This window comes from Orcinus orca, chromosome 8 (genome assembly GCF_937001465.1).
Source record: "Orcinus orca chromosome 8, mOrcOrc1.1, whole genome shotgun sequence".
Lineage (NCBI taxonomy): Eukaryota > Metazoa > Chordata > Mammalia > Artiodactyla > Delphinidae > Orcinus > Orcinus orca.
Window position 1 is genome coordinate 84958076 of NC_064566.1, and position 27336 is coordinate 84985411.

Sequence of the window (27336 nt, forward strand, 5' to 3'; positions counted from 1 at the left end):
ACCTCACACCAGTCAGAATGTCCATCATCAAAAGATCTACAAACAATAAATGCTAGAGATGTTGTTGAGAAAAGGGAACCCTCTTGCACTGCTGTTGGGAATGTAAGTTGATACAGCCACTATGGAGAACAGTATGGAGGTTCCTTAAAAAACTAAAACTAGAACAACCATATGACCCAGCAATCCTGCTACTGGGCATATACCCTGAGAAAACCATAACTCAAAAAGTTACATGTACCCCAATGTTCATTGCAGCACTATTTACAATAGCCAGGTCATGGAAGCAACCTAAATGTCCATCAACAGAGTAATGTATAAATAAGATGTGGTACATATATACAATGGAATATTATTCAACCATAAAAAAGTAACAAAATTGGGTTATTTGTAGAGATGTGGATGGCCCTAGAGTCTGTCATACAGGGTGAAGTAAGTCAGAAAGAGAAAAACAATATCATATATTAACACATGTATATGGAATCTAAAAAAATGGTACAGATGGGCCTATTTGTAGGGCAGAAATAGAGACACAGATGTAGAGAACAGACATGCGGACACAGGGTGGGGAAGGGGAGGGTGGGATGAATTGGGAGATTAGCATTGACATATATACACTACCAGGAGTAAAATAGGTAACTAGTGGGAAGCTGCTGTACAGTACAAGGAGCTCAGCTCGGTGCTCTGTAATGACCTAGATGGGTGGGATTGGGGGAGGGAAGTGGGAGGGATGTCCAAGAGGTAGGGGATATATGTGTACATATAGCTGATTCATTTTGGTGTACAGCAGAAACTAACAGAACATTGTAAAGCAATTATACTCCAATAAAAAAAATTCTAATTAGATGAAGTCTCCAAGTGATAGCATGAATAAAGTGTTATACCTGGCCAAAAACTGCTAATTTTTGTTCTACTTAGCACTTGATTAGGCAAGGTGAAGTTTTTTCCTGGTATTGGGAAAGTGAATAATTGTGTAATGATAGATAATGAAACAAGTATTAGAAGTGATTACGTGCCTGTACATGTTTCTTTCAGGGTCTTTTACATCCCCCTTAAGCCAAAAAGTCAATGTGACCTCAGATGGTAGCTCCTGCCACTGTAGCTAACTGACATGCCACATGGGGGGAGCTAGTGAGATGCTGTTTTGAACACTTTCCATCACAGCTGCCGCAAGACCAACGGTGGTCGCTGGAGGGCTCCAGAATGCAAGGTTAAGGATCCTGGAGTTAAAACCTCTGACTTGTCTTCTCTCTTCATGAAGAAGTGTTTCCAACTGCTGGCGAATCTACTTACTGGGAGAGTAAGAGAGAAAGGATGAGCTTGATTTGGGCACTGGAGCAAAGAGGTCCAGAGGATATGCAAACGGGTCTAGCAAGAAAGTCCAAAAATCTGCAGTCATCTCTGGTTTAATCCCTCCTCTCCTATGTGAAGAGAGTTGGGGTACATCATGAGAGTAACGCAGGGGAGATTCACTGCTGTGGACAGGGGGCAAGAGGAACTAGAGTTTGAGTTTTCAGTGAGGCAGCCTCAGAGGAGATAAGAATCAGGTCCAGGAGTGTAAGTTCAGCCTCACAGAACAAGCAAAACGTGCCTTGAGTATTTGTCTGTTTTGTTTTTTTCTGAAACCATCCTTAAGACAAGAAAAACATTAAATCACAAATCTGAAGACTTGAATCTAGTCCCAGTTCTGTCAATCAACAAAACTAGCTGATATTGTGGAATATAATTTGACCCACAGGATAGAAGTTGGTCAACCCCACACGTTGGTTAAAATATCTATTTGTTCCAGAAATCACGTACCTAATCACTGGTTTTTCAAGAATTGATAATCGTGGGGACTTACAGTATTGTTTTGCAATATTTTTGTTTTTTGTTTGTTTGTTTGTTTTGTTTTTTTTGCGGTACGCTGGGCCTCTCACTGTTTTGGCCTCTCCCGTTGCGGAGCACAGGCTCTGGACGCGCAGGCTCAGCGGCCATGGCTCACGGGCCCAGCCGCTCCGCGGCATGTGGGATCTTCCCGGACCGGGGCACGAACCCGTGTCCCCTGCATCGGCAGGTGGACTCTCAGCCACTGCGCCACCAGGGAAGCCCTGCAATATTTTTAACCTTTGGACACTTCTGCTATTTTTTGGCTTTTGGGGGATTTTCTGTAATACAAATAGAATATCATAAGCCCATATTATTTAATTCATCCTTGTCTAGAAAATATAATTGAGGCATAAGCTTCAGGCATTAGTTAACAATTGTTAATGAAAGATCTTAAAAGGACAGGTGACTATTCACCAGTTGCTTTGAGAAGACTAGCCACAAACTAGTTATTAAAATTTGTTCTCCAGGGAATTCCCTGGCAGTCCAATGGTTAAGACATCGCACTTCCAAAGCAGGGCGGGGCATGGGTTTGATCCCTGGTCAGGGAACTAAGATCCCACAAGCCTTGTGGCATGACCAAAAAAATTTTTTTTTGTTCTCCAGAATTCTCAGTACCTCAGATAAGCCCATGTCTCTCCCCGGTTCCCTGCCCCCTCTAGTAAAGGTCAAGAGAATTCCCAAGAACCCTGTGGATTTGAGTGAAGTAGAAGCGGCCCTTCCCAGCTTCTGCACTTTCAACTGCAGCAGAGAAGGGGACCCTAGAGCTCTGTGTGTTTCTGGCAAGGTCCCTACCATTCCCTACTGCCTGACACACCCCTATTATCTGCCCTTCCACCATTAAAACCAATCTCATTATGCCTTTAGCTTTGTTATGTCAGTCTCCACAAGGAGCCCCAACATCTAGGGTTACCCCTTATTCAGATACACCTCAGCACTTACCCTTCTGATTCCATCTCCCCTTTGCCCAACCTGCAAGCCTCTGGACAGGCAGTAAAATCCTCCGTAGCCTCAAACTTTTCTCTTAATAGTCTTTTACTTTCTTATTCTAAGTGAAACTTGATTCTCCTCTGAAGTCAGTGCTTCTCCTGCATCTCTCTCAAGTTATGGCTGACCTACCACTGAGTCTGAGCTCGTGTGCTGGTCTTCTTTTCTCCCCATTGCCACTTCCAAATCATCCTCCTCCCCTCCTCCCTAAAAGCACTCAGCTTCGAGTCTGGTGTCAATGGACTATCCATCCATTAACCCTCTTTGTCACAATCATGTGCTGAACCCCGCCCCCAGGTCATACTCCCTCATTCCTTAATTTAGGTCCTGACTCACTATCATTCTCTCCAACATGACTCCTGTCATAATTTTTAGTGATTTCAATATTCACAGAAGATTATGAGTACCCTGATGTTTCAGTAAGCTTTCTCCTGAAAGTACACCCTGAAACAAGGGCTTTGGATACAAGTGGTTTATTTGGGAGGTAACCCAGGAAGCAGGAAGCAGGGAGCAAGGAGAGTAAGATATAGGGAAAGAGGAAAAGCCTCTGTAAAGGTGTGGCATCAAGGTCACCACTATGAAAAATAAGGGGGGGGAAGGTAGTCAAGTCCAGTAAGACCTCCAGGAAGCATCCTGAGTGTCTCACAAAATTGTCTGTCAAAGGACCAGAGGCTGGGGCACTTATTCACTGACTTCTGACCCTACTGGCTGAGGGTTGTTCCCTGAAGCATATCTTCCTCATACTAGCTGTACTTTGTTCTTGCCTGTAAACCTAGCAGGCTCCTGGGCTTTCAGAGAAGACCTTGAGGTGAAAGCAGAAGAGGTGCCCTTTTCAGGTGGGAAGATGTCAGGGGGAGTCTGAAATGTCTTCTACCATAGCTGTTGCTGAAACCAGAAGTAGGTCAAGGAGATATGACTAGGACATCAAAAGCATCTGGAATGCCTGGCTTCTCAGTTCTCTTACCTCTTGTTTTCTAGTGATCCTGTCCTCTGCCCTACCTCAACTATTCTCCCCCTTGATCATAATTTAGCCATTGTCATTACCAATTTCACCCTCCAGATGCTTCCTTCTATCTCTCAACTTGGTCCCTCTTGTATCTTTTTTTTTTTTTGGTATTTTTAAAATATTTTATTTTTATTTTTTTAATAAATTTATTTATCTATTTATTTATTTATTTATGTCTGCATTGGGTCTTCGTTGCTGTGCATGGCTTTCTCTAGTTGCAGTGAGTGGGGGCTACTCTTCATTGTGGTGCATGGGCAAGGGCTGTGGGCGTGCGGGCTACAGTTGTGGCTCGAGGGCTCTAGAGCACAGTAGTTGTGGCTCAAGGGCTCTAGAGCGCAGGCTTAGTAGTTGTGGCACAAGGGCTTAGTTGCTCCGCGGCATGTGGGATCTTCCCAGACCAGGGCTCAAACCTGTGTCTCCTGAATTGGCAGGCGGATTCTTAACCACTGTGCCACTAGGGAAGTCCCCCCTCTTGTATCTTGACTCCAACAATCCTTAGACTCTTACCCAGACATACAATACTTTGATCCTATTATCTTACACTGTTCTTCACCCTCCAAATTCAACTTTAATCCTATGGTCAATCATCATACTCACTCTTTTACATCTATGATCACCTCCCTCAGCAAAATGCCAACCTAGGTTACATTCTATTCTATACCTATTCAGTGTTTGTGCCTGAGCAGCTGAATGTGGTTTTAGAACCAAATAGGTTTTGCCACTCATGAGCTGTGAGACCTTAGGCACATTACTTAACTCTGCTGAATCTTAGTTTCCTTAGCTATGCTGAGTAGTCTCAAAAAAAATTCAGGATCACTAGTCTCAAGTGGGTCCTTGGGCTGCCTAGGAATCATAATGCATTTCCTTAGTCCCTTCACTCTCCCTCCATCAAAAATATCTTCTTCTTTTTTCCTTTCTTCTTAAACCTCACAACATCCTAACTATCAGCTAGCTTCCAACTTCAGCCAGAGAAGAGGAGCAATCAGAAGAGAACTTTCACTTCCAACAGCCCATCTGCTGCACTGTAGCCATTCCACTTCTATGTGTGATTGTCCATGCTCCTAGCAAAGGCCAACCCCTCTCCATTTGTGCAGTAGGTGCCATCACCTTTCTTTATCAAGAAAATGATTCTGGAAAATTTCCCCCTTCTATCTTCTGCATCATCATTTTTTTCCTTTTAGTGTATCACTCCTATTGGCCACTTTTGACTCCTCCTTTTCTAAGATGTAAAGTTTAAATGGTACTTAAGGTCTCCACAAGGAGGGATTTAATTCCAGCACTAAATGTGCATAGAACAGTGCGTAGAACAGTGCCTGACATACAGTAAGCATTATATAGAACAATGCCTGACATACAGTAAGTGTTATATAGAACAGTGCCTGACATACAGTAAGCGTTATATAAGTATTAGGTCTTATTACATTTATTGAGTGCTTTCATGTGTAATGCATTATACTATATTATATTTTACATGTATTATCATATTTAATCCCTACAATAACTATGATGCAGATGCTACTATTTCTATCCTAATTTTACAGGTAAGGAAACTAAGACCCAGCAGGTTAGTAATGCACCCAAAGTCTCTCACAGCTCGTATATGGCAGGACTTGCTGGGTTCTAAAGCTCATGCTCTTAAGGGTTCTCAATCATTAATACATATAAAAATCACCTGGGATACTTGGAATAGGCAGATTTGGGACCTAATTCCTGACCTGTGAAATCAGAATCTTCACAGGTTGGAGCCTGGAAGTCTGCCTTTTTAATAAACACTCTAGGTTATTTTAATGTAACATATCCACCACATTTGAGAAACTCCTTCATATATCCTTTAATGTATACACAGAAAACAGAGGAGAATAAAGCAAACTGTTAACAGTGGATTTCTAGGAGGTGGCAGAGAGGAGAACATAAAGAACTTTCATTTTCTAATGTATGATTTAACATGATGTTTAGATTTTCTTCAATGAGCAGGTGAGTTTTACAATATTTTAAATGAATAAAAAGTAAAAATTATCCCTTTTTCTACCAAACGCATTCAAGCACCGATAACATTTTGAAGATTTTCTTCCAGTTTTTTCCCCTACTCAGAGTAGGAGATAATATTATAATTTTTTTTTCAAAGTTAGAATTTTAGTACATATGTGGAATTTTGCATCTTCTATTTTCATGTATTATATTCTGAGCATTCTCCCGTGTAATTAGCCTTATATGAGTTTTAATAACTTAAAAATTGTCATATATCTGTAAGAATTATTTGACGATTGCTGTGCTGTTATATTTTTATGTTGTTTATACTTTCTGCTCTTATTGATAATGCTAGGATGAAAGTGCTCATACCAAAATTTGAGGATTTATTAAGATAAATGGTTATGAACATTTTTAAGAAACTTGAACCCACAGATTAAAATGCTTTTTATTGACATTAATGTTCCTTTGCTCCTATCCTACCTCTTCATACTTGTGTGGCTTTGAACCTGAGCACTAGATTTTATTTTCTTTCCTTACTAGATATTGTCACATTAGCTCATTATTACAGCCAGGTGAGATATTTTGGATTCTGATTCTTTTCTTCAGACATATTAGATATCTTTACCAGCTTCATATCATCTGGAAGTTAATATATGAACAAAAATTCAAGAAAGAGTGGAGTCCCAACTCCTAAATGAGACCGCAATCAGACTGACATTGATTGGACATCCATTATGTTTAACAGAAAATGTTCGTAGAAAATTCTACTTTTGGGATTTCCCCGGTGGTGCAGTGGTTAACACTCCATGCTCCCAATGCAGGGGGCCTGGGTTCAATCCCTGATCAGGGAACTAGATCCCACATGCATGCTGCAACTAAGAGTTTGCAGGCCGCAACTAAGGAGCTCACCTCCTGCAACTAATACCGAGAGCAACCAAATAAAAATTTTTTTTTAAAGAAAATTCTACTTTTTTCCTTAATATTCAGCATGCTGGAAAACACTTTCCATACCTAAAGCAGAGAATAATTATTTTATTATTCCCCTATATACATTTCATAGAATCTTAATATTATAGTAATAAAGTGCTAGTACATTTACTCTTAGTAAATAGGTCATAAAAATTTTCAACAAGGTTGTGGTTCCCGAGATTTGAAGATGGCAGAATAAGAAGTCCCAGCACTCACCTCCACCCATAGGCACAAGAAAATTACAACTATTTACCAAGCAACTAATGATGAGAAAAACTGGAAGGCTATCAGAAAATATCTTCTATAACTAAAGATATAAAGAAGGAACCACAAGATCGGTAGGAAGATGGAGAGGCGTTATAGTCAAAACCTATACCCCTGGGTAGGCAATCCACAAATGGGAAGAAAATTACAACTGCAGAGGTTCTCCCCAAGGAGTGAGGTGTCTAAACCCCACATTGGGCTCCTCAGCCTGGGAGTCCTGCACCAAGAAGATGAGTCCTCAGAACGTTTGGGTTTGAAGGGCAGCAGGATTTACTTTCAGGAGAGCTAGAGGGCTGTGGGAAATGAGACTCTACTCTTAAAGGGTGCACACAAAATCTCACATGCTTTGGGAACCAGGGCAGAAGCAGTTATTTGAAAGGAGCCTAGGTCAGACCCACTTGCTGATCTTGGAGAGTCTCCTGAAGGGGCAGGAGGCAACTAGAGCTCAACCTGGGGCCACAGACACTGGTGGCAGCCAATTTTGGGGAGCTCATTCTACTACAAGAACACCGGTGCTGGCAAGGGCGATTTAGGAATCCTCCCTGGAGCTTATTAGCACTGAGACCTGACCCAACCCACCAGTGTGTCAGCACCAGTACTGGGATGCCTCAGGCCAAGCAACTAGCTGGGCAGTAACACAGCCTCACCTACCAACAGGACTACTACCTTAAGACCCCCTGAGACCACAGCCACCTCAGACCAGCCCTGTCCACCAGAAGGCTCAGGACCTGGCCCCACACACCAGGGCACTGGCACTAGCAGTGGGGTCCCTCAGGCCATGCAGCCAGAGACCCTGGGCCCAGATCCAACTGCCAGTGGGCCAGCACTAGCCCCAGGACCAGCCTCATGCACCAGTAGGTAGACACCAGCCACAGGAGTCCCTGGACCCTGGTCCCATCCACCATCTACCAAAACACCAAATCCAGGATGCCAGGGTCCTACAGCCAGAGACCTCAGGTCCCAGCTCCACCCACCAGTAGACCAGCACTAGCCCCAGGACTTGACCTCACTCATCAGTGGGCAGACAACAGTCCCAGAATCACTTGGGGTCCAGCCTTGCCCACCAGCAGGCCACCACCAGGTCCAGGACTCCCAAGGCCCTGCAGCCAGATACCCGGGAACCTGGCTCCACCTACCAGCAGGCCAGTATCAGCTCTAACATACTTTGGCCCCCTCAGCCAGCTGCCCCAGGATGCAGCCACACTCACCAAAACCTGCCAAGAACCAGCTTTGGGGCACCTTGGACCCTGCAGCCAGTCAGGAACTTGCCACATCTATCAGCAGGCCGACACTAGATTCTGGACCCCTACCCAACTACCGCCCACTCCAGAAACCAGCTCTGCACACCACTGGGCCAGCTCTAGCCCTTGGGCCCCTCAAGTCCCCTTAGCCAGCAGCCTTGTGACTCGGGCCCTCCAACCAGTGAGCAGCAGGCTCTGTACAAAGCAGGACCTGGCAACCAACTGGATCAGGGCCAGCCATAATTACCAGACTGCCCACAGTAGTCAGCCCACCACAACAGAAGGACCCATGGAGCCCAAATATGAGGCACCCCTATAGTATATAGCTCTGGTAACCAGAGAGAGTGCATTGCTGGGACCATAGGACATCTCCAAGGACTCAAAGGCCACTTCTCTAAGGTAGGGAAATGTAACCAACCTACTAGAAATAAAAACAACGAATAGGGGGCTTCCCTGGTGGCACAGTGGTTGAGAGTCCGCCTGCCGATGCAGGGGACATGGGTTCGTGCCCCGGTCCGGGAAGATCCCACATGCCGCGGAGTGGCTGGGCCCATGAGCCATGGCCGCTGAGCCTGCACGTCGGAGCCTGTGCTCCACAACGGGAGAGGCCACAACAGTGAGAGGCCCAAGTACTGCAAAAACAAACAAACAAACAAACAAAACCCAACAAATAGGCAAATTGAGGCAACAGAGGAATATCTTCCAAACAAAGAAACAGGAAAAAAGCCCAGAAGAATTGTGAAGTAGAGATAGGCAACCTACCCTATAGAGAGTTCAAGGAAATGATTGTAACTCAGGAGAGGAATGGATGAACAGAATAAGAAGTTAGAAGTTTTGTTTGTTTGTTTGTTTTTTAATCTTCAGTAGTTTTTATTCCTTTACACTATATTTTGAATATTTTCCCAACTTTGAAAGTATTTTAATGTTTTTCATTCAATTTTTATTTTTATTTATAAATTTATTTATTTATTTTTGGCCACATTGGGTCTTTGTTGCTGCACATGGGCTTTCTCTACTTGCGGTGAGCAGGGGCTACTCTTCGTTGCAGTGCGTGGGCTTCTCATTGCAGTGGCTTCTCTTGTTGCAGAGCACAGGCTCTAGGCACATGGGTTTCAGTAGCTGTGGCACTCGGCTCAGTAGTTGTGGCTCGCGGGCTGTAGAGTGCAGGCTCAGTAGTTGCGGTGCACGGGCTTAGTTGCTCCCCAGTATGTGGGATCTTCCCAGACCAGGGATTGTACCCATGTCCCCTGTGTTGGCAGGTGGATTCTTAACCACTGTGCCACCAGGTAAGTCCTCATTCAATTTTTAAAAATCATACAAGTGAAGACATACAGATGGCCAAGATGTACATGAAAAGCTGCTCAACATCACTAATTATTAGAGAAATGCAAATCAAAACTACAATGAGGTATCACCTCACACCGGTTAGAATGGGCATCATCAGAAAATCTACAAACAACAAATGCTGGAGAGGGTGTGGAGAAAAGGGAACCCTCTTGCACTGTTGGTGGGAATGAAAATTGATACAGCCACTATGGAGAACAGTATGGAGGTTCCTTAAAAAATTAAAAATAGAATTACCATATGGTCCAGCAATCCCACTACTGGGCATATACCCTGAGAAAACCATAATTCAAAAAGACACATGCACCCCAATGTTCATTGCAGCACTATTTACAATAGCCAGGTCATGGAAGCAACCTAAATGCCCATTGACAGACGAATGGATAAAGATGTGGTACATATATACAATGGAATATTTCTCAGCCATAAAAAGGAATGAAATTGGGTCATTTGTAGAGACGTGGATGCATCTAGAGACTGTCATACAGAGTGAAGTAAGTCAGAAAGAGAAAAACAAATATCGTATATTAATGCATATGTGTGGGACCTAGAAAAATGGTACAGATGAACCAGTTTGCAGGGCGGAAATAGAGATACAGATGTAGAGAACAAACGTATGACACTAAGGGGGGAAGTGGCAGGGGGGTGGTGGTGGTGGGATGAACTGGGAGATTGGGATTGACATATATACACTAATATGTATAAAAGAGATAACTAATAAGAACCTGCTGTATAAAAAAGTAAATTAAATAAAATTCAAAAAAAAATCATATAGCTGGCTGTAGCAGCCAGTAGATTAAATAACACAGAGGAACGGATCAGTGAGCTGAAGACAGAGGTAGTGGAAATCACTGATGCTGAACAGACAAAAGAATAAAAAAGAAATGAGGACAGTTTAAAAGACCTCTGAGAGAACATCAAGTGTACTTACATTCACATTATAGGGGTCCTAGAAGGAGAAAAGAAAGAGAGAACAGGGACAGAGAGCATATTTGAAGATTTCAGAGCTAAAATCTTCCCTAACCTGGGGAAGGAAACAGATATCCAGGTCCAGGTAGCATAAAGAGTTTCAAACAGGATCAACCAAAAGAGGACCACAAGACACATTGTAATTAAAGTGGCAAAAATTAAAGGTAAAGAGAATATTAAAAGCAGCAAGGGAAAAGCAACAAGTTACCTTCAAGGGAACTCCCATAAGGCTATCAGCTCTCTTTTCAGCAGAAACTCTGCAGGCCATAACGGAGTGGCACAATATACTTAAAGTGATGAAAGGGAAAAACCTACAACCAAGAATACTCTACCTGGCAATGCTTTCATTCAGATTTGACAGAGAGATCAAAAGTTTTACAGACAAGCAAAAGCTAAAAGTGTTCAGCACCATCAAACCAGCTTCAAACGAAATGCTAGAGTTCTCTCAGCAAAAAAGAAAAGGCTACAAATAGAAACATAAAAATTATGAAAAGGGACTTCCCTGGTGTTGCAGTGGTTAAGAATCCACCTACCAATGCAGGGGACACAGGTTTGAGCCCTGGTCCAGGAAGATCTCACATGCAACTAAGCGTGCCACAACTACTGAGCCTGCACTCTAGAGCCCATGAGCCACAGCTACTGAGCCCGCGTGCCACAACTACTGAAGCCCACATGCCCAGAGCCCTTGCTCTGCAACAAGAGAAGGCATCACAATGAGAAGCCTGCACACCGCAACAAAGAGTAGCCCCTGCTCGCCACAACTAGAGAAAGCCCGTGTGTAGCAATGAAGACACAATGCAGCCAAAAATTACAAAAGGATGGGCTTCCCTGGCAGTCCAATGGTTAGGACTCTGCGTTTCCAATGCAGGAGACTCAGGTTCGATCCCTGGTCAGGGAACTAAGATCCCACATGCGGTGTGATGTGGCCAAAAAAAAAAAAAGTATAAAAATTATAAAAGGAAAAGTCTCATTGGTAAAGGCAAATATATAGTAAAGGTAGTACATCAGCCATGTATAAAGCTAGTGGGAAGATTAAAAGACCAAAGTAGTAAAATTATCTATACCTACAATAAGTAGTTAAGGGATACACAAAACCAAAAGATGTAAAATATGATGTCAAAAACAATAAATGGTGGGCAGGGTGGAGTGGGGAGTGAAAAATGCAATATTGTTAAAATGCATCTGAACTTAAGAGAGAAGCAACTTAAAATAATCACATATTGCTATGTACAGTGTGGGGGATATAGTAAATAACTATGTAATATCTTCTTATTGGGACATATAAACTTATTGAGGTGATCGTTTAAAAATGTATAGAAATACCAAATTGTGCAATAGGGACTAACATAACTCATATAAAAATATACCAGGGACTTCCCTGGTGATGTGTGCCACAACTACTGAGCCCACGAGCCACAACTACTGAGCCCACATGCCACAACTACTGAAGCCTGCACGCCTAGAGCCCATGTTCCACAACAAGAGAAGCCACTGCAGTGAGAAGCCCGCGTACCACACTGAAGAGCAGCCCCCGTTCACTGCAAGCTATGCAGCAATGAAGACCCAATGCAGCCAAAAATAAATAAATAAATAAGAAAAATATATCAGATTTGTGTTTACCAGAGGCAAGGTGTTAGGGTAGTGGGAATTGGATGAAGGTGGTCGAAAGGCACAAACTTCCAGTTAATAGATGAATAAGTTCTAGGGATGTAAAGTACAACATGATAAATATAATTAACCCTGCTGTATGTTGTATATGAAAGGTGTTGAGAGTAAATCCTGAGTTCTCATCACAAGAAAAACATTTTTTTTCTATTTCTTTAATTTTGTATCTATGTGAGATGATGGATGTTCACTAAACTTACTGTGATAATCATTTCATGGTGTATGTAAGTCAAATCATTATGCTGTACACCTTAAACTTATACAATGCTGTATGTCAATTATATCTCAATAAAACTGGAAGAAAAAAAATTTCAACAATGTTGTGAATTATCCTTTCTCTGAAACTTAAAACTAACTCCTCACTGATCGAAAGGATTGTCCAGTACTTTAGACACCCCAAAAAGATATTTGTGAACTTCTTTTCTCTGCTGAATAAAAATGAGATTCAATAATGATTAAAAAAAAAAGGAAATTAGCAAAGTGCTAACTGATTCATACGATTTACAAAGGAGGCAGGATAATGGAGATAAACATTTTTCTCACAAGGAATATATAGAATTTTATTTTAAAATAATAAAGTAATTATTGGAAAGAATAATCTTTTAGTACCCCAAATTAAGTATAATTTGGTAGCCTTACAACATATCAGATGGTCACTAATTCTTCCCTCTGCTCCGATCCACATCTACTACATAGAGAATGAATTAGAGAAGCGTATTTAGGGATCTGTTTAAGTTATCCTGGCTTGTAATAAGGTGATGGCAGTGGTTATAGAGTGAAAATGGACAGATTCAAATTATGTTTTGGAAACAGAATCAAGAGGATTTGCTGATGCATTGGTTGTAGGGGATAGGGAAAAGGAGGAATGATGATGCCAAGGTTTTGGGCCTGAACAACTGGGTGGAGGGTGGTTGTTTAAACTGAGATGAGGACGCCTTGGGGAGGTGAGAGAGAAACTCTTTTGGACGAGCAAAAGGCATGGAAATGGCTGTTAAAGGAGAGAGAAGATCGGAAGTTATGTTTTGCATATTGTCGAAGGTAAAAATGTTACTGAGTCCAAGCTTGCTCTGCTTGCCACACGACAGGCCAATAAATCAGGAGACGAGGTGTTGAGGCAAAGAATACGATTTTATTCAGAAAGTTGGAAGACCGAGAAGATGGCAGAGTAATGTCTCTAAAAAACCATCTTATTGGGGCTTGGATGCCAGTTTCTTTTATAGAACAGAGAGGGGGAGGAGGTGGGGAACTAAAGTAAAAAGGCCATAACTCTTGCAAATATCTCTTAGAATGGACAGCCTCGGGGAGGGGATGTGTTAATTTCTTCTTTCTTGCAGCCATCCACAGGTGGACAGGGTCAGGATACTTCCCTGAACAAAGGCACTTCGCTTTAACATTCAAGCAGAGGGGCAGGGTTCCCTGAGGCAGGCCATTATGTATGATTATAATAACAAAAGCAACTAAAAGCAAAGGTTAAAGTCAAAGAACAGATCCAACATGGAGTCAAAATTGGCTCTTCCCTGTTACAGGGTGATTTTGTAACTGAACAGAACCCTATGAGGCCTTCCCAGAACAGACCCCTCCCCCATATCCTCTGCTTTAGCTCTTCTCTGAAGTGTCTAGATAATAGTATCTGATGTACATTTCCAGAGTTGTTTTACAGATGCTAAAACCTTCACCAAATGGAAAAAGTTAACTACTTGATGACATGAGCATGTAGCCCCCAGGCCTACTGCCAGCTACCGATTGATAATATTAACCCTTGTGACACCACCCTGTTACCATCAACCAATCAGAGAATTGTGCCTGAGCTGATCACTTACCCTGGGACACCCCTCCCTCACCTTGCCTTTAAAATGCTTTGCTGAAACTCATCCAGGAGTTCGGGCTTTTTGAGCACTAGCTGTCCCTAACTCCTTGCTTGGTGCCCTGAAATAAATGCTGCGATTTCTTCATCACAACCTAGTAGATTGGTTTTACTGCTGCAGGTGAGCAGACCCAAGTTTGGTTCTGTAACAGTTTTACTGTTGGGGTTGTTTTTATAATCAGGGAATCTCTATGTCTAAAGATTAGTTCAGCTAATCATTTATGAGACCAAGAATGTGAATTTGGAGGGTCTGTGTCTGGCCTTATCACAGGTAAATGATAGAGTCACTTGTGAGTGACTCTTCAGGGAGTCATGAGAAAGAATGGACAATCTAAGTCATATGGAGAAGGGTCTTTCTTTGTAGTAAGCTGTTTCTGGAAAACAAAGTTTGGTAAGGGGGATTACCTGTCACTGTTTTCTAGGAGCACAGGGCTCATGTAAAGTCAACACTGTCAGTATGTTATACTTGAGATATTTGTGAGATCCCAAATAGAGATGGCAAGCAGGTAGTTGGATATATGAGTCAGGAATCTGGGAGAGAGGTCCAAGGCTGGAAATATATATTTGAAAGTTCTCAACATTATAGGTGATATTTAACACTATGGGACTTGGTATGATCACTAAAGGAGAAATTGTATATAGAGAAAAGAGGGTCTAAGATAGAGCTCCAAGGAACTATAACCATAAACGTTAAGTAGAGGAGAAGGGCACAATATGAGAGAGATATAACCATGATGTGGGAAACAGGAGAGTTCGGTGTCATGGAGGCCAAGAGAGGAGAGCCTTTCAGGAAAGGGAAAGTGGAGAAGTGCACTGAAAGATGTGGAGAATTAAAATCAGGGCAGTGACCATTAAAACTGATGAGGAAATTAAAGGAAGGAGTCTTTTCTTTTAAGATGAAAGATGCTTCTGAACATGTTTTTTATGCTGATGGGAATAAAATAGGAGAGAGGGTAAAAAAACTGATGTTACAAAAGAGGTGGGTGATGGCTAGTTCTTGAGATGGGATCCAGAATATAAGTAGAAGTACTGGGCTAGAGGAGGGGCCTGGCCAATAATACAGTAAGAGAAAGGGATTAAAAGATGGAAGGACAGAAGTCTGAAGATTTCATGGGAGAAGAAAGGAAAGATGCCATTTATTTTTGCAATGAAGTATGGATGGAGGTAATCCACTATGGAGGAGGAAGGGGAGTAAGAGGTTATGAAATGAAACAAGTGTACAAGGGAATGCAATGGAAGAGCAAGCCCAACAGAGAAAAATAGGACAGGATTGTTGGGTAGTGTTAAGTTCCCATTTGAGGTCTGAGTTTGAGTTTAAAGAGAAACCACTCAACCTGGTTTTGGGCTTTTGTCCAGCAGTGTTCAGCTACTTGGGTGTAGGCATGAAGAAGACTGAGAGGGTTTATTAAAGGTTGTGATTTTATTACTTAATGTACAACAGAGGAAAAGGGGCTAGGTTGTTGTAGATATTTTCAAGAAAGTGATTACATAACGTGTATATCCTGACCTTGTCCTATGGGTGGAAACCTTAGGATGGTTTTCTTCAGTTTCATAAGTTGCTAGTGGGGATTTCACTTCCTTATCTCCCCATCCCCCAGTCACCCATCTTGTCCAGGGTCCCACTTTCTGGAGATGGAAGTGGAGCTTAGGAGTGTTTGGGGCCATGGAAGAGGAAGTCATCCAAATATAGTCCCATGGGCTGAGCAGACTTAAGGTGATTGCTTTTATGCAATATGGAGAAGGCAGCTGCCTCTAAGATACCCTCTCCCAAGAAAGGCAAGTAATACACCTGTCATCACTGGCAAGGTGTGGCATCCTCTGTCACAGCAAAGTAGGATCTTCTGGATTAGGAATAAGGATAGAAATTGATATAGGGATACAGTTCAATTCCAGTTACAGTTAGGCTTAGGGTTGGGTTTAGGGCTGGATTTGTGGGTCTTCCTGGTGCCAGGCAATGGTACAGTCTTTCGAGGTGAACTCTTCTTTTTCTCCATGTAGTACCCAAAGGTCTAGGAAGCCCCACTAGCCATCTTCCTCCCTCTCCCACTCCAAAATCTTGAAAACCCTTGATGCCCCATCTAGTTTTTCACCAGTTCTTTGTTTATTGATTAAACTTTACATACTACCTTTATATGCACAAAGCTTTGTTTTTTGCTTCTTACAAATGAAAAGCTTTGACTTTATAACTATTGTGTCAAAAATGGACTTCAAGAGCCTATTTTGGAAGTAACAATCCCAAACATCCTGGAAGCAACAGGTGCTTTAGGGTCTGCTAGTCTTGTTTGGATTTCTATAATGAAGTGTGAAAAAATAAGCACAAACATATTTTTCAGAGATTTATATCATTACAGATGAGTGGGGAAAAAAAGATGTTAAAGAGTATGTTTTTTTGTTTGTTTTACCGGTACGCGGGCCTCTCACTGCTATGGTCTCTCCCGTTGCGGAGCACAGGCTCCGGACGCGCAGGCTCAGCAGCCATGGCTCACGGGCCCAGCCGCTCCGCGGCATGTGGGATCTTCCCAGACCGGGGCACGAACCCGTGTCCCCTGCATCGGCAGGCGGACTCTCAACCACTGCGCCACCAGGGAAGCCCTGTTTTTTTTTTAATGTTTTAATTCACAAGAAATTTATTATAATTGTGGTTGTCTCTGAGTAAGGGAGAATGGATGCCTGAGGGACTGTGGAGGAAGGGGGCCTATTAAAATAAATTTCCTACAACACTTCATTATGAAAAATTTCAAACATATAGACAAGCTGAAAGATTTTACATAGAGAACACTAGTAAACCCACCCCCAGATTCTGTCATTAACATTTTTGCTACACTTGCTTTGTCCCCTTTCTATGCAACCATCAATCCATCTTATTAGGACCTCCCAGGTGGTCCAGCCGTTAAGACTCCGCACTCCCAATGCAGGGGGCTCAGGTTCAATCCCTGGTCAGGGAACTAGCCTGCATGCTGCATCTAAAGATCCTGCGTGCCACAACTAAAGCTCTAGCCTGCATGCCACAACTAAAGATCCTGCGTGCTGCAACTAAGACCCGGCTCAGCCAAATAAATAAAATAATTAAATATTTTAAAAAATCCATCTTTTTTGGATACATTTCAAAGCAAATAGTAAACATAAGTTATCCCTAAATTCTTCAGCATGAATATCATTAACTAAACTCAAATTTTGTTTACTCTTTTTTCTTTTGAATGAGATGCAAAAATCTTAAGGGTACACTGGCTGAGTTCTGACAAACGCATACACTTGAGTAACCCAAATACCTACCACAACACAGAACATTAAATTACCCCAGGAAGAGGAAGGAGGCTTACTTTTAACTGTATTCCTTTTAGCACCTTCTGAATTTTATATTATGTGCTTCTGTTCTCTATCTTTAAATAAATTAAATATTTAAGCATTTAAAATATTTAAACATTTTAATAATGATGGTTTATAGAGTCTAAACTGGATGAGGAAGAAAGTGAAGACAGGAGGGGATGATAGGTAACAAGGAAGTGGTGGGGTAAATGGAAAGAAGAACTCATTTGAGATTAGACTTTTGTAGCCGTGGTGTTTCAAGAACAAGCGAATTGGGAGAAAGAAATGTCTTGTTAGACAGTGGGATATTTGAAACTGTTTTCAAAAGTAGTCATAAGTTCAGAGCGTGATCATAGGAATAGTACTGTCATAGGATAGTAGCCCCCTCCAAACCATATGCTCTGAACTGCACATTGTATTTTACCCTTGCAGTATTTACCACAACTCCAATTAAGCAACATTTGGTTTGTATAACTATGCTTAATATCTAGCTCCCTTATTAGACTATAAACTCCAAGAGGGCAGAGGTCTTGTCTGTCTCATTTAATCCTATATTTCCAGTGCCTAGTACATAATAGGTACTCAAACAAGTATTAAATACTTAATTGGATTCTTTAAGCAGGGTCATTAATTTATGAATTAATTCAATTGTTATAGCACAGTTTGTCACCTAACTTTTTTTTTATGGTACATAAAGTTGGTTATAATTCAATCAACTTACACTTTAAATTAAGCAGTAGAGTTGGACTAGGGTTGAAGACAACCCAGTTTCACTGGAAAAGGGAACCATAATTATATAAAGTTTATTCTGGACTAGGCCTTTTCTCTGACCCAGCTGTGACCTTGACCAGAGAGAAGCCTCCATTTTCCCATCTGTAGAACAAAGATGACCTCTAAGAGTCATCCCTATGTTGACAATCTGGCAGGACATTACAGGCCTAGTGGCTCTGAATCCTTGTTCTACCACGTAGTCATTGTTTAATCATGCCTAGATTACTCTCTAATATAATCACTGTAAAATGTGGGGTAACTAGGTGGCATGATTGTGCTGATTTAATGAGATAGTACAAAAGTTTTCTAAATTACCCTTCTCCTTCTATTCACTACACAGTAGTCAGAATGATCATGTTGGAATGGGAGTTTGATCATACCACTCCCTCTTCACAAGCCTGCAATGAGAAGCCTGCAATGATTGCCCATCTCACTCAGAATAAAAGCCTGTCTTTACTGTGGTCCACGAGGCCCTATAAGCCCTTATGCTCTTCTTACTCTCTGCTCTGAACATACCAACCTTCTTACTGTTCCTCTGACACTCTGGGCAACTTGCCACCTGTGTTTCCCCCTATTTGGAATGCTCTTCTCCTGCATATGTCCTGGTCTTCTCCCTTATCTCTTTCAAGTCTTTTTGCTCAAATGCCATCTTCTCAGTGAGACCTACTTGGATCCCTCTATTTAAAACTGCAAACTAGGGACTTCCCTAGTGGTGCGGTGGTTAAGAATCCGCCTGCCATTGCAACGGACATGGTTTGATCCCTGGTCCGGGAAGATCCCACATGCCTTGGAGCAACTAAGCCCATGTGCCACAACTACTGAGCCTGTGCTCTAGAGCCCTCGGGCCACAACTACTGAAGCCCACGTGCCTAGAGCGCGTGCTCTGCAACAAGAGGAGCCACTGCAATGAGAAACCCGCGCACCACAATGAAAAGTAGTCCCTGCTCGCCGCAACTAGAGAAAGACCGCGCGCAGCAACGAAGACCCAATGCAGCCAAAAAAAAAAAAAAAAAAAAAAAAACACTGCAAACGTCATTACTTTTGCCTGCTTTATTTTACCCTATAGCTCTTATTTATCTCTGTACTTCTCTTACTTATTTCTAATATATTATGTGTCAATGAACACAGTTTGGAAACGTGTATAATACTAGATATATTCTATATCTATATAGGTTCTATATATAGAGTATATTCTCTTTCTTCTCCTAGTGGTTTGAGGTCTGAAGGGATAAAGCTTAGGGGTTTATGGCTTAGGATATTCTAGGATAATGTGCCTTCAGGTAATCCAAGATTTATATTCATTACCTGAATAACCTCTTATAGATTATTTCACTGCCAGGCACTCTTGAGTAGAAATATTAATAGTTAACACTTTCGTGCATGCATTCATTCATTCATGCAAACAAATATTTAGTGGGTGCCTTCTATGTGCCCTTTCTTCTTGAAGACAGCTAGTACAAGCATTTCATTCGGGAATCCCCCGAGGCGGGGGATGAGGGAATACGTCTAGTCCCGCCAGCAGAGGGCGTGCTTTCGCACTCTCTGCAGCCTCCCGGCCCACGAGGCTTTCAGGCTCCCACGCTCGCTTCCTAGCGCGGCCCCGCCCGCCGCATCACGTGACTCGGCCACCGAACCAGAGCTGCAGGGCCCAAGCCGGGCTAAGTTCGTTGCCGGTGGCCTCTGCGGGTGCAACCACAAAGGGTAATCCGAAGGAGTGGGGGGGCTCGCGAAGTCGATGCTTCCTCTTCCAATTCAGGTCGGCTCCCGTTACCTTCTCACCATTCGCCGTTGCTATCTTCCTGAGCGTTTGCATGAGCTCTTTCGTCTGGGGAGGCTCCGGTGACCATGTAGGGGGGAAAAGTGAGGAAGCTCCAGGTGCCTGGGACTAGGTCACCGCTGTTGGCACGCCGCCCCGGCTCCCCCCACATCTCCATTGCGGGCCGGTGGCCCCATCAGCCCAGGTGGAAACTCCGGCCTGCAGTTGTGGCCTGGCAAGGAGCGCCACGAAATCTCGCGCAGTCTCGCGAGAGTCTAAGTTGAAGGAACATGGCGACGTCTAATCTGTTAAAGGTAAGACCCTCAGTCCAGCTTGGTTTTTACCCTGGGGGCGCTGGGTTCAGCTCTTAGGGAATGGCTCGGCCCAGGTTCAGCGGCAAAATGTGGGAGTGTTCAGGGGTTGCCTACCGGAAGGGAAGCCAGGGAGGCTGCCGCCGAGGACCGGAACGCGGGTCTCCGGCCTTGGGGTGGAGAGGCTCTGGTTGTCCCTCTTGCCGGTTGACCGGTGTGTGAAAGGCCCTGCCGAGGGCTGGAGGGGAGCAGTGCTTTCAAGGGACCAGCTCTGGCCTGGGGCCGCAGAAGAAGGGTGGTGCCGGGTCCTGAAAGATAGGGCAGTTAGTATTCTTGGCGTCTCAGTTTCTTCTGAAGCGAGAGCCTAAGGCGCAAAGAAGGAAAATCCAAGAAAATGTTCCATAACAGGTTTTAATGACTGGACCCCTACCTCCTCAATTTCTGTTCTCATTCTGCCTGCATGAAACTACAAGTCAGACAGCAGTGCCTGTCACCTCACTCCCTCCCTTATCTGCATGCTACTCCTTCCCTCCTATCCTCCCTTTCTTAAGTTCATATTTTACCCTTTTTTCCTTAGGAAACTGTTCCTCAACCCCATTACAGCACACAACCAGATGATTACTGTGGAAGCACTACCATCGTTTTATGGGTTAGCATAGTTGCCTTATCAAAGAAAACGGTTAAATTTAGTTTTATGTATTTGGGATAGCAAGGGAGATGTAGGCCCAGAGAGGCAGATTCTCTACCATCAGTTAAAAAGTTTGGAGGAGAAGAAGGAAGACATGGCACTAGTTTCTGCTATGCTGTCTTTGTAATAGGAACCTTTTGCCTTAAAAGTATTGACTGAAATGGGGGTAGTGATTAGCTCAGGGAACACAAACACAAAGGATGAACTACTCCTCCCTCAAACCCATCATTAGGCCTTCAGACAGTGTGGATTGATAATAGAAAATAATAGAACAGAAAATATATTAAAATTTACTGTAACCTCACTCATATCTTCTTTAGACTACTACACTGTTAGCTACACTGTTAACTGTTTAATACATGGGACTGTCTCCTAAAATGTAGACCTAATTTTACTAATTTAAGAGGCAATATATCTTTTAAAAGGGGAAGGACCTAGAACTTGACTGAATTTCTGCCACTTAGAAGCTGTATGACTTTGGGCAAGTTTCTAAACCTCTCCGTGCCTGAGCTTCTTCATCAATACAGTGGCATTATCAATAGCACCCAATAATTAAGTGACTGGAACTTAATTAGCACCCAATAAACATAAATTGCTAGAGTTACTATTTCTGCTGCTTCTCTAAGAAAACAAATTCATGGGAATTGAGTAACCCACTCTCTACTCTTCTTTTATAACAGTATAGCAAAGCTCTAATGTGTTAATTCAGAAAGAAAACTTTAACTTGTTAATTCAGAAAGACTCCTGTTAATGCATCTGTGTATTTACATAAGCAGTAGTGTATGTTATTAATTGAAATGTGTTTAAGAAGTAATTGAATTCCTTATTCTTTGTGAATTTTTGACTTGTTGATTACCTGGATATAAAGCAAGGTCTTTTTTCCTCCCAGATTTCTCTCTCAGAAAAGAGTGAGTCACTTTATTCTACTCCATACAAAGCCTTACAAAGGATTGTTTGGAGGAGATATAAGTCTGAAGCTACTTCAATCAATACTAGTAAGTGGTTACCTAGTAGAGATTGTGAATCGACATCTATAGCACACACCTACCTATAGAATGAAAAAACTGCCTGAATGTCTAGAAATCGGCACTTAGGACTTAGGTTAAAAAGATCGTAATTCAAGCAGTTCTGTAACTCAAATAACTTTTATAAATGAAAGGAAAGTGATAACGCTTTGATAAACTGGTAAAAGACTCAGTCTCTTTAGTGAACATGAAGAGATGCCAAAGATACACTGGAAAATTTTCAGCAAAATTATTTAATGAAGTGTTAAAAAGGGGGAAAAAGAATTTCTAAATATTTTATATAGTATGTGATTTTAAATATGTACGACTAACATAATAAAATGGATATTATAAGTAGACATTTGATTCTTTTTTCTGTATCACCAAAAGTTTATGTATTCAAGGTGGCCAGAAAACCTTTTGTATTTCTTTTTTCTCTCCTCATTGCGGGGGTGGGAGGCTGGAGGGGAATTGCCTTGTGTTTATACATTTAGAAGTAGTTAATTAAAAAGTGGGGAAGTTTGTCTTCTTGGAGAAATGCAGTAAGATCCTAACAGAATTCATAGGATCATTTAAATTCAAGTCTGGAGGAGGGTGTGTGAGAGGAATGGAGTGGGAGTTTGAGGTTAGCAGATGCAAACTAGTATATAGAGAATGGATAAACAGCAAGGTGCTACTATATAGCACAGGAAACTATTCAATATCCTATGATAAACCATAATGGAAAAGAATATGAAAAAGAATGTGTGTGTGTGTATGTGTGTGTGTGTGTGTGTGTGTGTGTGTGTGTGTGTATATATATATATATAAAAATGAATCACTGCTGTACAGTAGAAATGAACACATTGTAAATCAACTGTACTTCAATTTAAATAAATAAATAAATTCAAGTCTGGTAGTACCTTGAATAGAGATAGAGCTGGCTGGGGAGTGGCCAACTTAGCCTCATTTCCTTTTTTGACAGGATTAATAGGTTAGTTCATTAGACAAATGCCTTAGACATTGCGCGGTTAGATTTCATCAGAGCATATTTGACAGAATTATCATGTCTTATGGTCAAAATGGAGGGATGTGGGCTAGATGAGAATACAGTTTGAATTTGATTATCAGGTAAACAGCTGTACCTGAAGAATGATGAGTAATAAATCATCAACCCTGAAGGGAGGCCTTTAGTGTCCTGCTGAAAAAATATGTCCTCTTCCTGTGTACCAGTAACCTGGTTGGAGTTAAGTTTATTGAATTTGTGGATGAAGAGTTCGAAGGGATAGCTAATAAGTTTATGAAAGATAACAAGGTTCAGAACTTTGCTGTGAAACTTGAAAGTCAGAACACAATGCGATAAAAACCACCTACTTATTTCATATTGGAATTTGATTGTAATAATAATTTTATTTACTAACGTAAGTGGGCTATTGCTGGGTTTTGGAAATCTTTTGGATATACAAATATTTGTGTTGTACAATTTTACATATACAGTTATCAGTTGCTTGGGGGTTTATATCTCCCCAAACCTTTCAATATTACTACTTTAAGTTTGCTGTTTTAACATATAATTCTCCTTGTTCCTTTACTTTTGCCGTTACCACCTAGGCCTTCAGTGCACATTTTCTTCATTTCCAAGTGATTATCCTATTCCAAATAGCTGTTGTTGAAATCTTATTTTGTTAAACCTAACCCTGTTTAATTCTTAGCACATTACTTTATCCAGCTGTTTGAATGCCCTTAACTTTCTTGGTCAATAATACCACAACCTTTTCTAGTTTCCCCTATATTCTCCTCTTTTCCAAGGCACCTGTTACATTGCCTGCTTCCACTTGTTCTTGTTCAGCCTTCTTTTTCCCCCCAGGACTTAGCAGCATGTCTCCTGTTATTTTGTTTCAGTCTCCTTTATTCTCACTTCTATGAGGATAAGAAAGTTCACCTATCCCCCTCATATAAACTTAACCTGTACTCTGCTTTGGCTTCAAACCTCTGCCCTTTTCTCTCTTTCCATTCACTGTCATAGTTCTTAGAAAAGCAGCCCCCAATTGCTTCTTTTATAATTCTTCACCTTTTTCCTTAATTTATTATGACTTGGCTCTCCCCGTACCCCCACCCAATTATATTAAAACTGTCAGTCTCAGGATCACTAGCAACCTCCTGATTGCCAAAGGAGATTCTCCCTGGATACATTCATCCTCTATTCTGATATTGTTGCTTGCTTGCTACTTAATGCTTCCCTTTTGGTTTTATGCCATTCTCTACTTGGTTTCCTATCTCTCAAATCTCATGTGTTTTTCACCTCTCCTCCCCAGTATAATTATTTCTCAGGATTTAATCTTCATCCTTTTTCTGTCTTTGTACTTTTTTTTTTCTGGGTCAGCCTTAACTCCCATGATTTCACTATTTTTATCTCTTAACTCTGATCTGAGGACTAGACCAAAACACAATGCTGACCATATCACTTTCCAGCTCAATTTTTAAAAAACTACTTATCTATTTGGTTGCGCCGGGTCTAAATTGCAGCAGGCAGGCTTTCTCCTTAGTTGCGGCTCCAGGGCTCCTTAATTGCAGCTTGCCAGCTTTTTAGTTGCAGCACGTGGGCTCCTTAGTTGTGGCATGCATGTGGGATTTAGTTCCCTGACCAGGGATCGAACCTGGGCCCCCTGCATTCGGAGTGGATTCTTATCCACTGCACCACCAGGGAAGTCCTGCTCATATACCTTTGATAGTTCAAGTTCTTTGAGATCTTTCTAGCTGTGTCTTCTCCCTAATACCTCTCTCCTCCCTCTCCCCCACTCCTCTCTTTCTCTTTCTCTCTCTCTCTCTCTCTCTCTCTCTCTCACACACACACACACACACACACGCGCACACACACACACGCACACACACACACACACACCCTTACCCCTCCCTCTACCTGGCTAGTTACTTCTTGATTTACTGCATACCAGAGTCTTCAAGACTTTTTGTTTGTTGTTTCGTTGTTTTTTTTTTTTTTAATATTTATTTATGGGCACATGGGCTTTCCTCTAGTTGCGGTGTGTCAGTTTTCTCTCTCTAGTTGTGGTGCATGGGCTCCAGGGCACGTAGGCTCTGTAGTTGTGGCACGCAAGCTCTCTTGTGTGAGCTCAGTAGTTGTGGTGTGTGGGCTTAGTCGCCCTGTGGCATGTGGGATCTTAGTTCCCCGACCAGGTATCGAACCTGTGTCCCCTGCATTGGAAGGCAGATTCTTTATCACTGGACCACCAGGGAAGTCCCTCTTTGCTGTTTCTCCTGTCAGGAATCCCCCCCCTCAGTATTACCCTGTCAAAATCCTATTTAGTCATCAAGACCCAGCCTAGATACCTCCTTTCTTCGTCTTTTTTTTTTTAATTTTTAAAATATGTATTTATTTATTTGGCTGTGCCGGGTCTTAGTTGTGGCATACAGAATCTCCGTTGCCGTGTGCAAGATCTTTAGTGTCAGCATGCGGGATCTAGTTCCCTGAGCAGAGATTGAACCTGGGCACCTTGCATTGGGAGCGCAGAGTCTTAATGCATTGGGAGCGCAGAGTCTTAACTGCTGAACCACCAGGGAAGTCCCCCTCCTTTCTTTTTAGTGTTCTCATTTGGAATTTAATTGTTGCTTACTCTGCACAGGCATAGCACTGCATCAATCTATTCTAGCACTTAACATTTTTTAAAATTTAATTAATTAATTAATTTATGGCTGTGTTGGGTCTTCGTTTCTGTGCGAGGGCTTTCTCTAGCTGTGGCAAGCGGGGGCCACTCTTCATCGCGATGCGCGGGCCTCTCACTGTTGCGGCCTCTCTCGTTGCAGAGCACAAGCTCCAGACGCGTAGGCTCAGTAGTGTAGCACTTAACATTTTGCCTTCTGTATTAGTTACAGGATATGTTTACATATATATCTAACTCCCTTTCTAGATTGTAAGCAGTATTAGTTTAGGGACTTTATAATCTGTTGATGCTTTAACCATTTAGCACAGTGATTACTCGTGGTAGGTGCTCCATAAATGAGTGATAGTTGATTGAAAAGAGAAGTCTAGTGCATGCATTGTAGATGCTCAGTAAATGAGTGTTGATTGGTTAAAGGGAGGAATTTTCTGCCTTTATTCCCTTCTAAGTAGATCTAGAGAGGGGGAGAGAGGGGAGTAGAGGTATAAAACCAACCCACAAGGCAATCCAAACTTAAAACTGAAATATGGAGGACACTACTTTTTTCAGTGGAAACTTTTTTACCCTTTGAGAGGAAAGAAAATGGAAATACAAAGGAGTAGTTCAAAGTGTGTGTAGAATTTATTTTTTATTTAAATAATTTTATAGACACATGTGCAAGGCACTGGGATGCAAAGATAATGCAGAACAATGTCCATGCTCTTTGGGAATTATACTACTACAGATACTAAAGGAGATAAAGTACTAATTATTTGTTTAAAGGCAAGAACTTTAGGAGTGCTATGAGTTGTATTGGTCCCTCATAGACATAGGAGATCACTGCTGGTGGGATGATCAAGGAAAGTTTTATGGAGAAAGCATTAGAGCTGGATTTTGAAGAATGGGTAGACTTTTTGTAGGTGATGATTAGGGGAAAATTCGGTAGAACATGCTTGGCAAAGAATATGGATGTGATACCAAGATTTGAATAGTGTCAGTGAATGTGGTTAAGATACACAACTGGATAATTCTTTTTAATGTCTATTTAAACATAAATGAGAGCCTTATTTAGAACCCAACTTTTCATTGGGTTGATGGAAATTGCCCTTTTGAATGGACATCTAAGAGGAATGTGATCCTTAGGGCCACCTTCCTTCACTCCACTGGCCTGTCCTAGAGACCTGGTTACATTTGACACTCACAGCCGAGGGAGAAAACCAATTCGAGGGTGTGTAGATTGGCCATCACTAGAGGTGGGAGTGGGAATAGAGGACTAAATCATCACTTACTATAAAACTGTGATAAATATAAATGTGAAAATCTTTCATGTTCTGTGAAAATATAAATGAGTGAGCAGTTACCATAATCTGGAGGTGATATATGTAAATTAAAGCTACTAACAGGAAGTGGCAGTTTAAGGTACACTTTAGAGATCAGTCATTTATCAATGGATTAGAAGAGAGGAATTTCAGACTGCAGGAGGTTTTCAAGAGGACACTAGGCATCCATCTGGTGGACAGAGAAGAAGGGTGGAAAAGAGAGACAGACAGGTGTTTCTTATTAGGTATTTTGTTAGGGTCCTAGTGAACCTAAGTTGTATCACAGAAAGTCATGACTCTTGCCTTGGTATAGTGATAGAGTAAATTGGTGCCTTATAGGCTCTGTAAACAAGTAAACAAGTTACAGCTGAGGTTAAAACGTTGGTCATTATACATGGAGTAC

The 27336-nt window shown here is 41.9% G+C and overlaps 1 protein-coding gene across 3 annotated transcripts in view; it reads left to right on the forward strand.

The window, feature by feature from the left end:
- The first annotated feature begins 19769 nt into the window (after window positions 1-19769).
- Window positions 19770-27336, forward strand: part of CUL5 (cullin 5) — a 96618-nt gene continuing 89051 nt past the window's right edge. For 2 of the 3 annotated variants that reach the window (XM_033410178.2, XM_004282272.3), the window contains exon 1: window positions 19842-20290. In XM_033410178.2, coding sequence (XP_033266069.1) covers window positions 20267-20290 — 24 coding nt within the window. In that variant the 5' untranslated portion in view covers window positions 19842-20266. Of the gene's footprint in view, window positions 20291-27336 lie in introns of all 3 variants that reach the window. The other variant, XM_033410177.2, reaches the window with a different exon arrangement.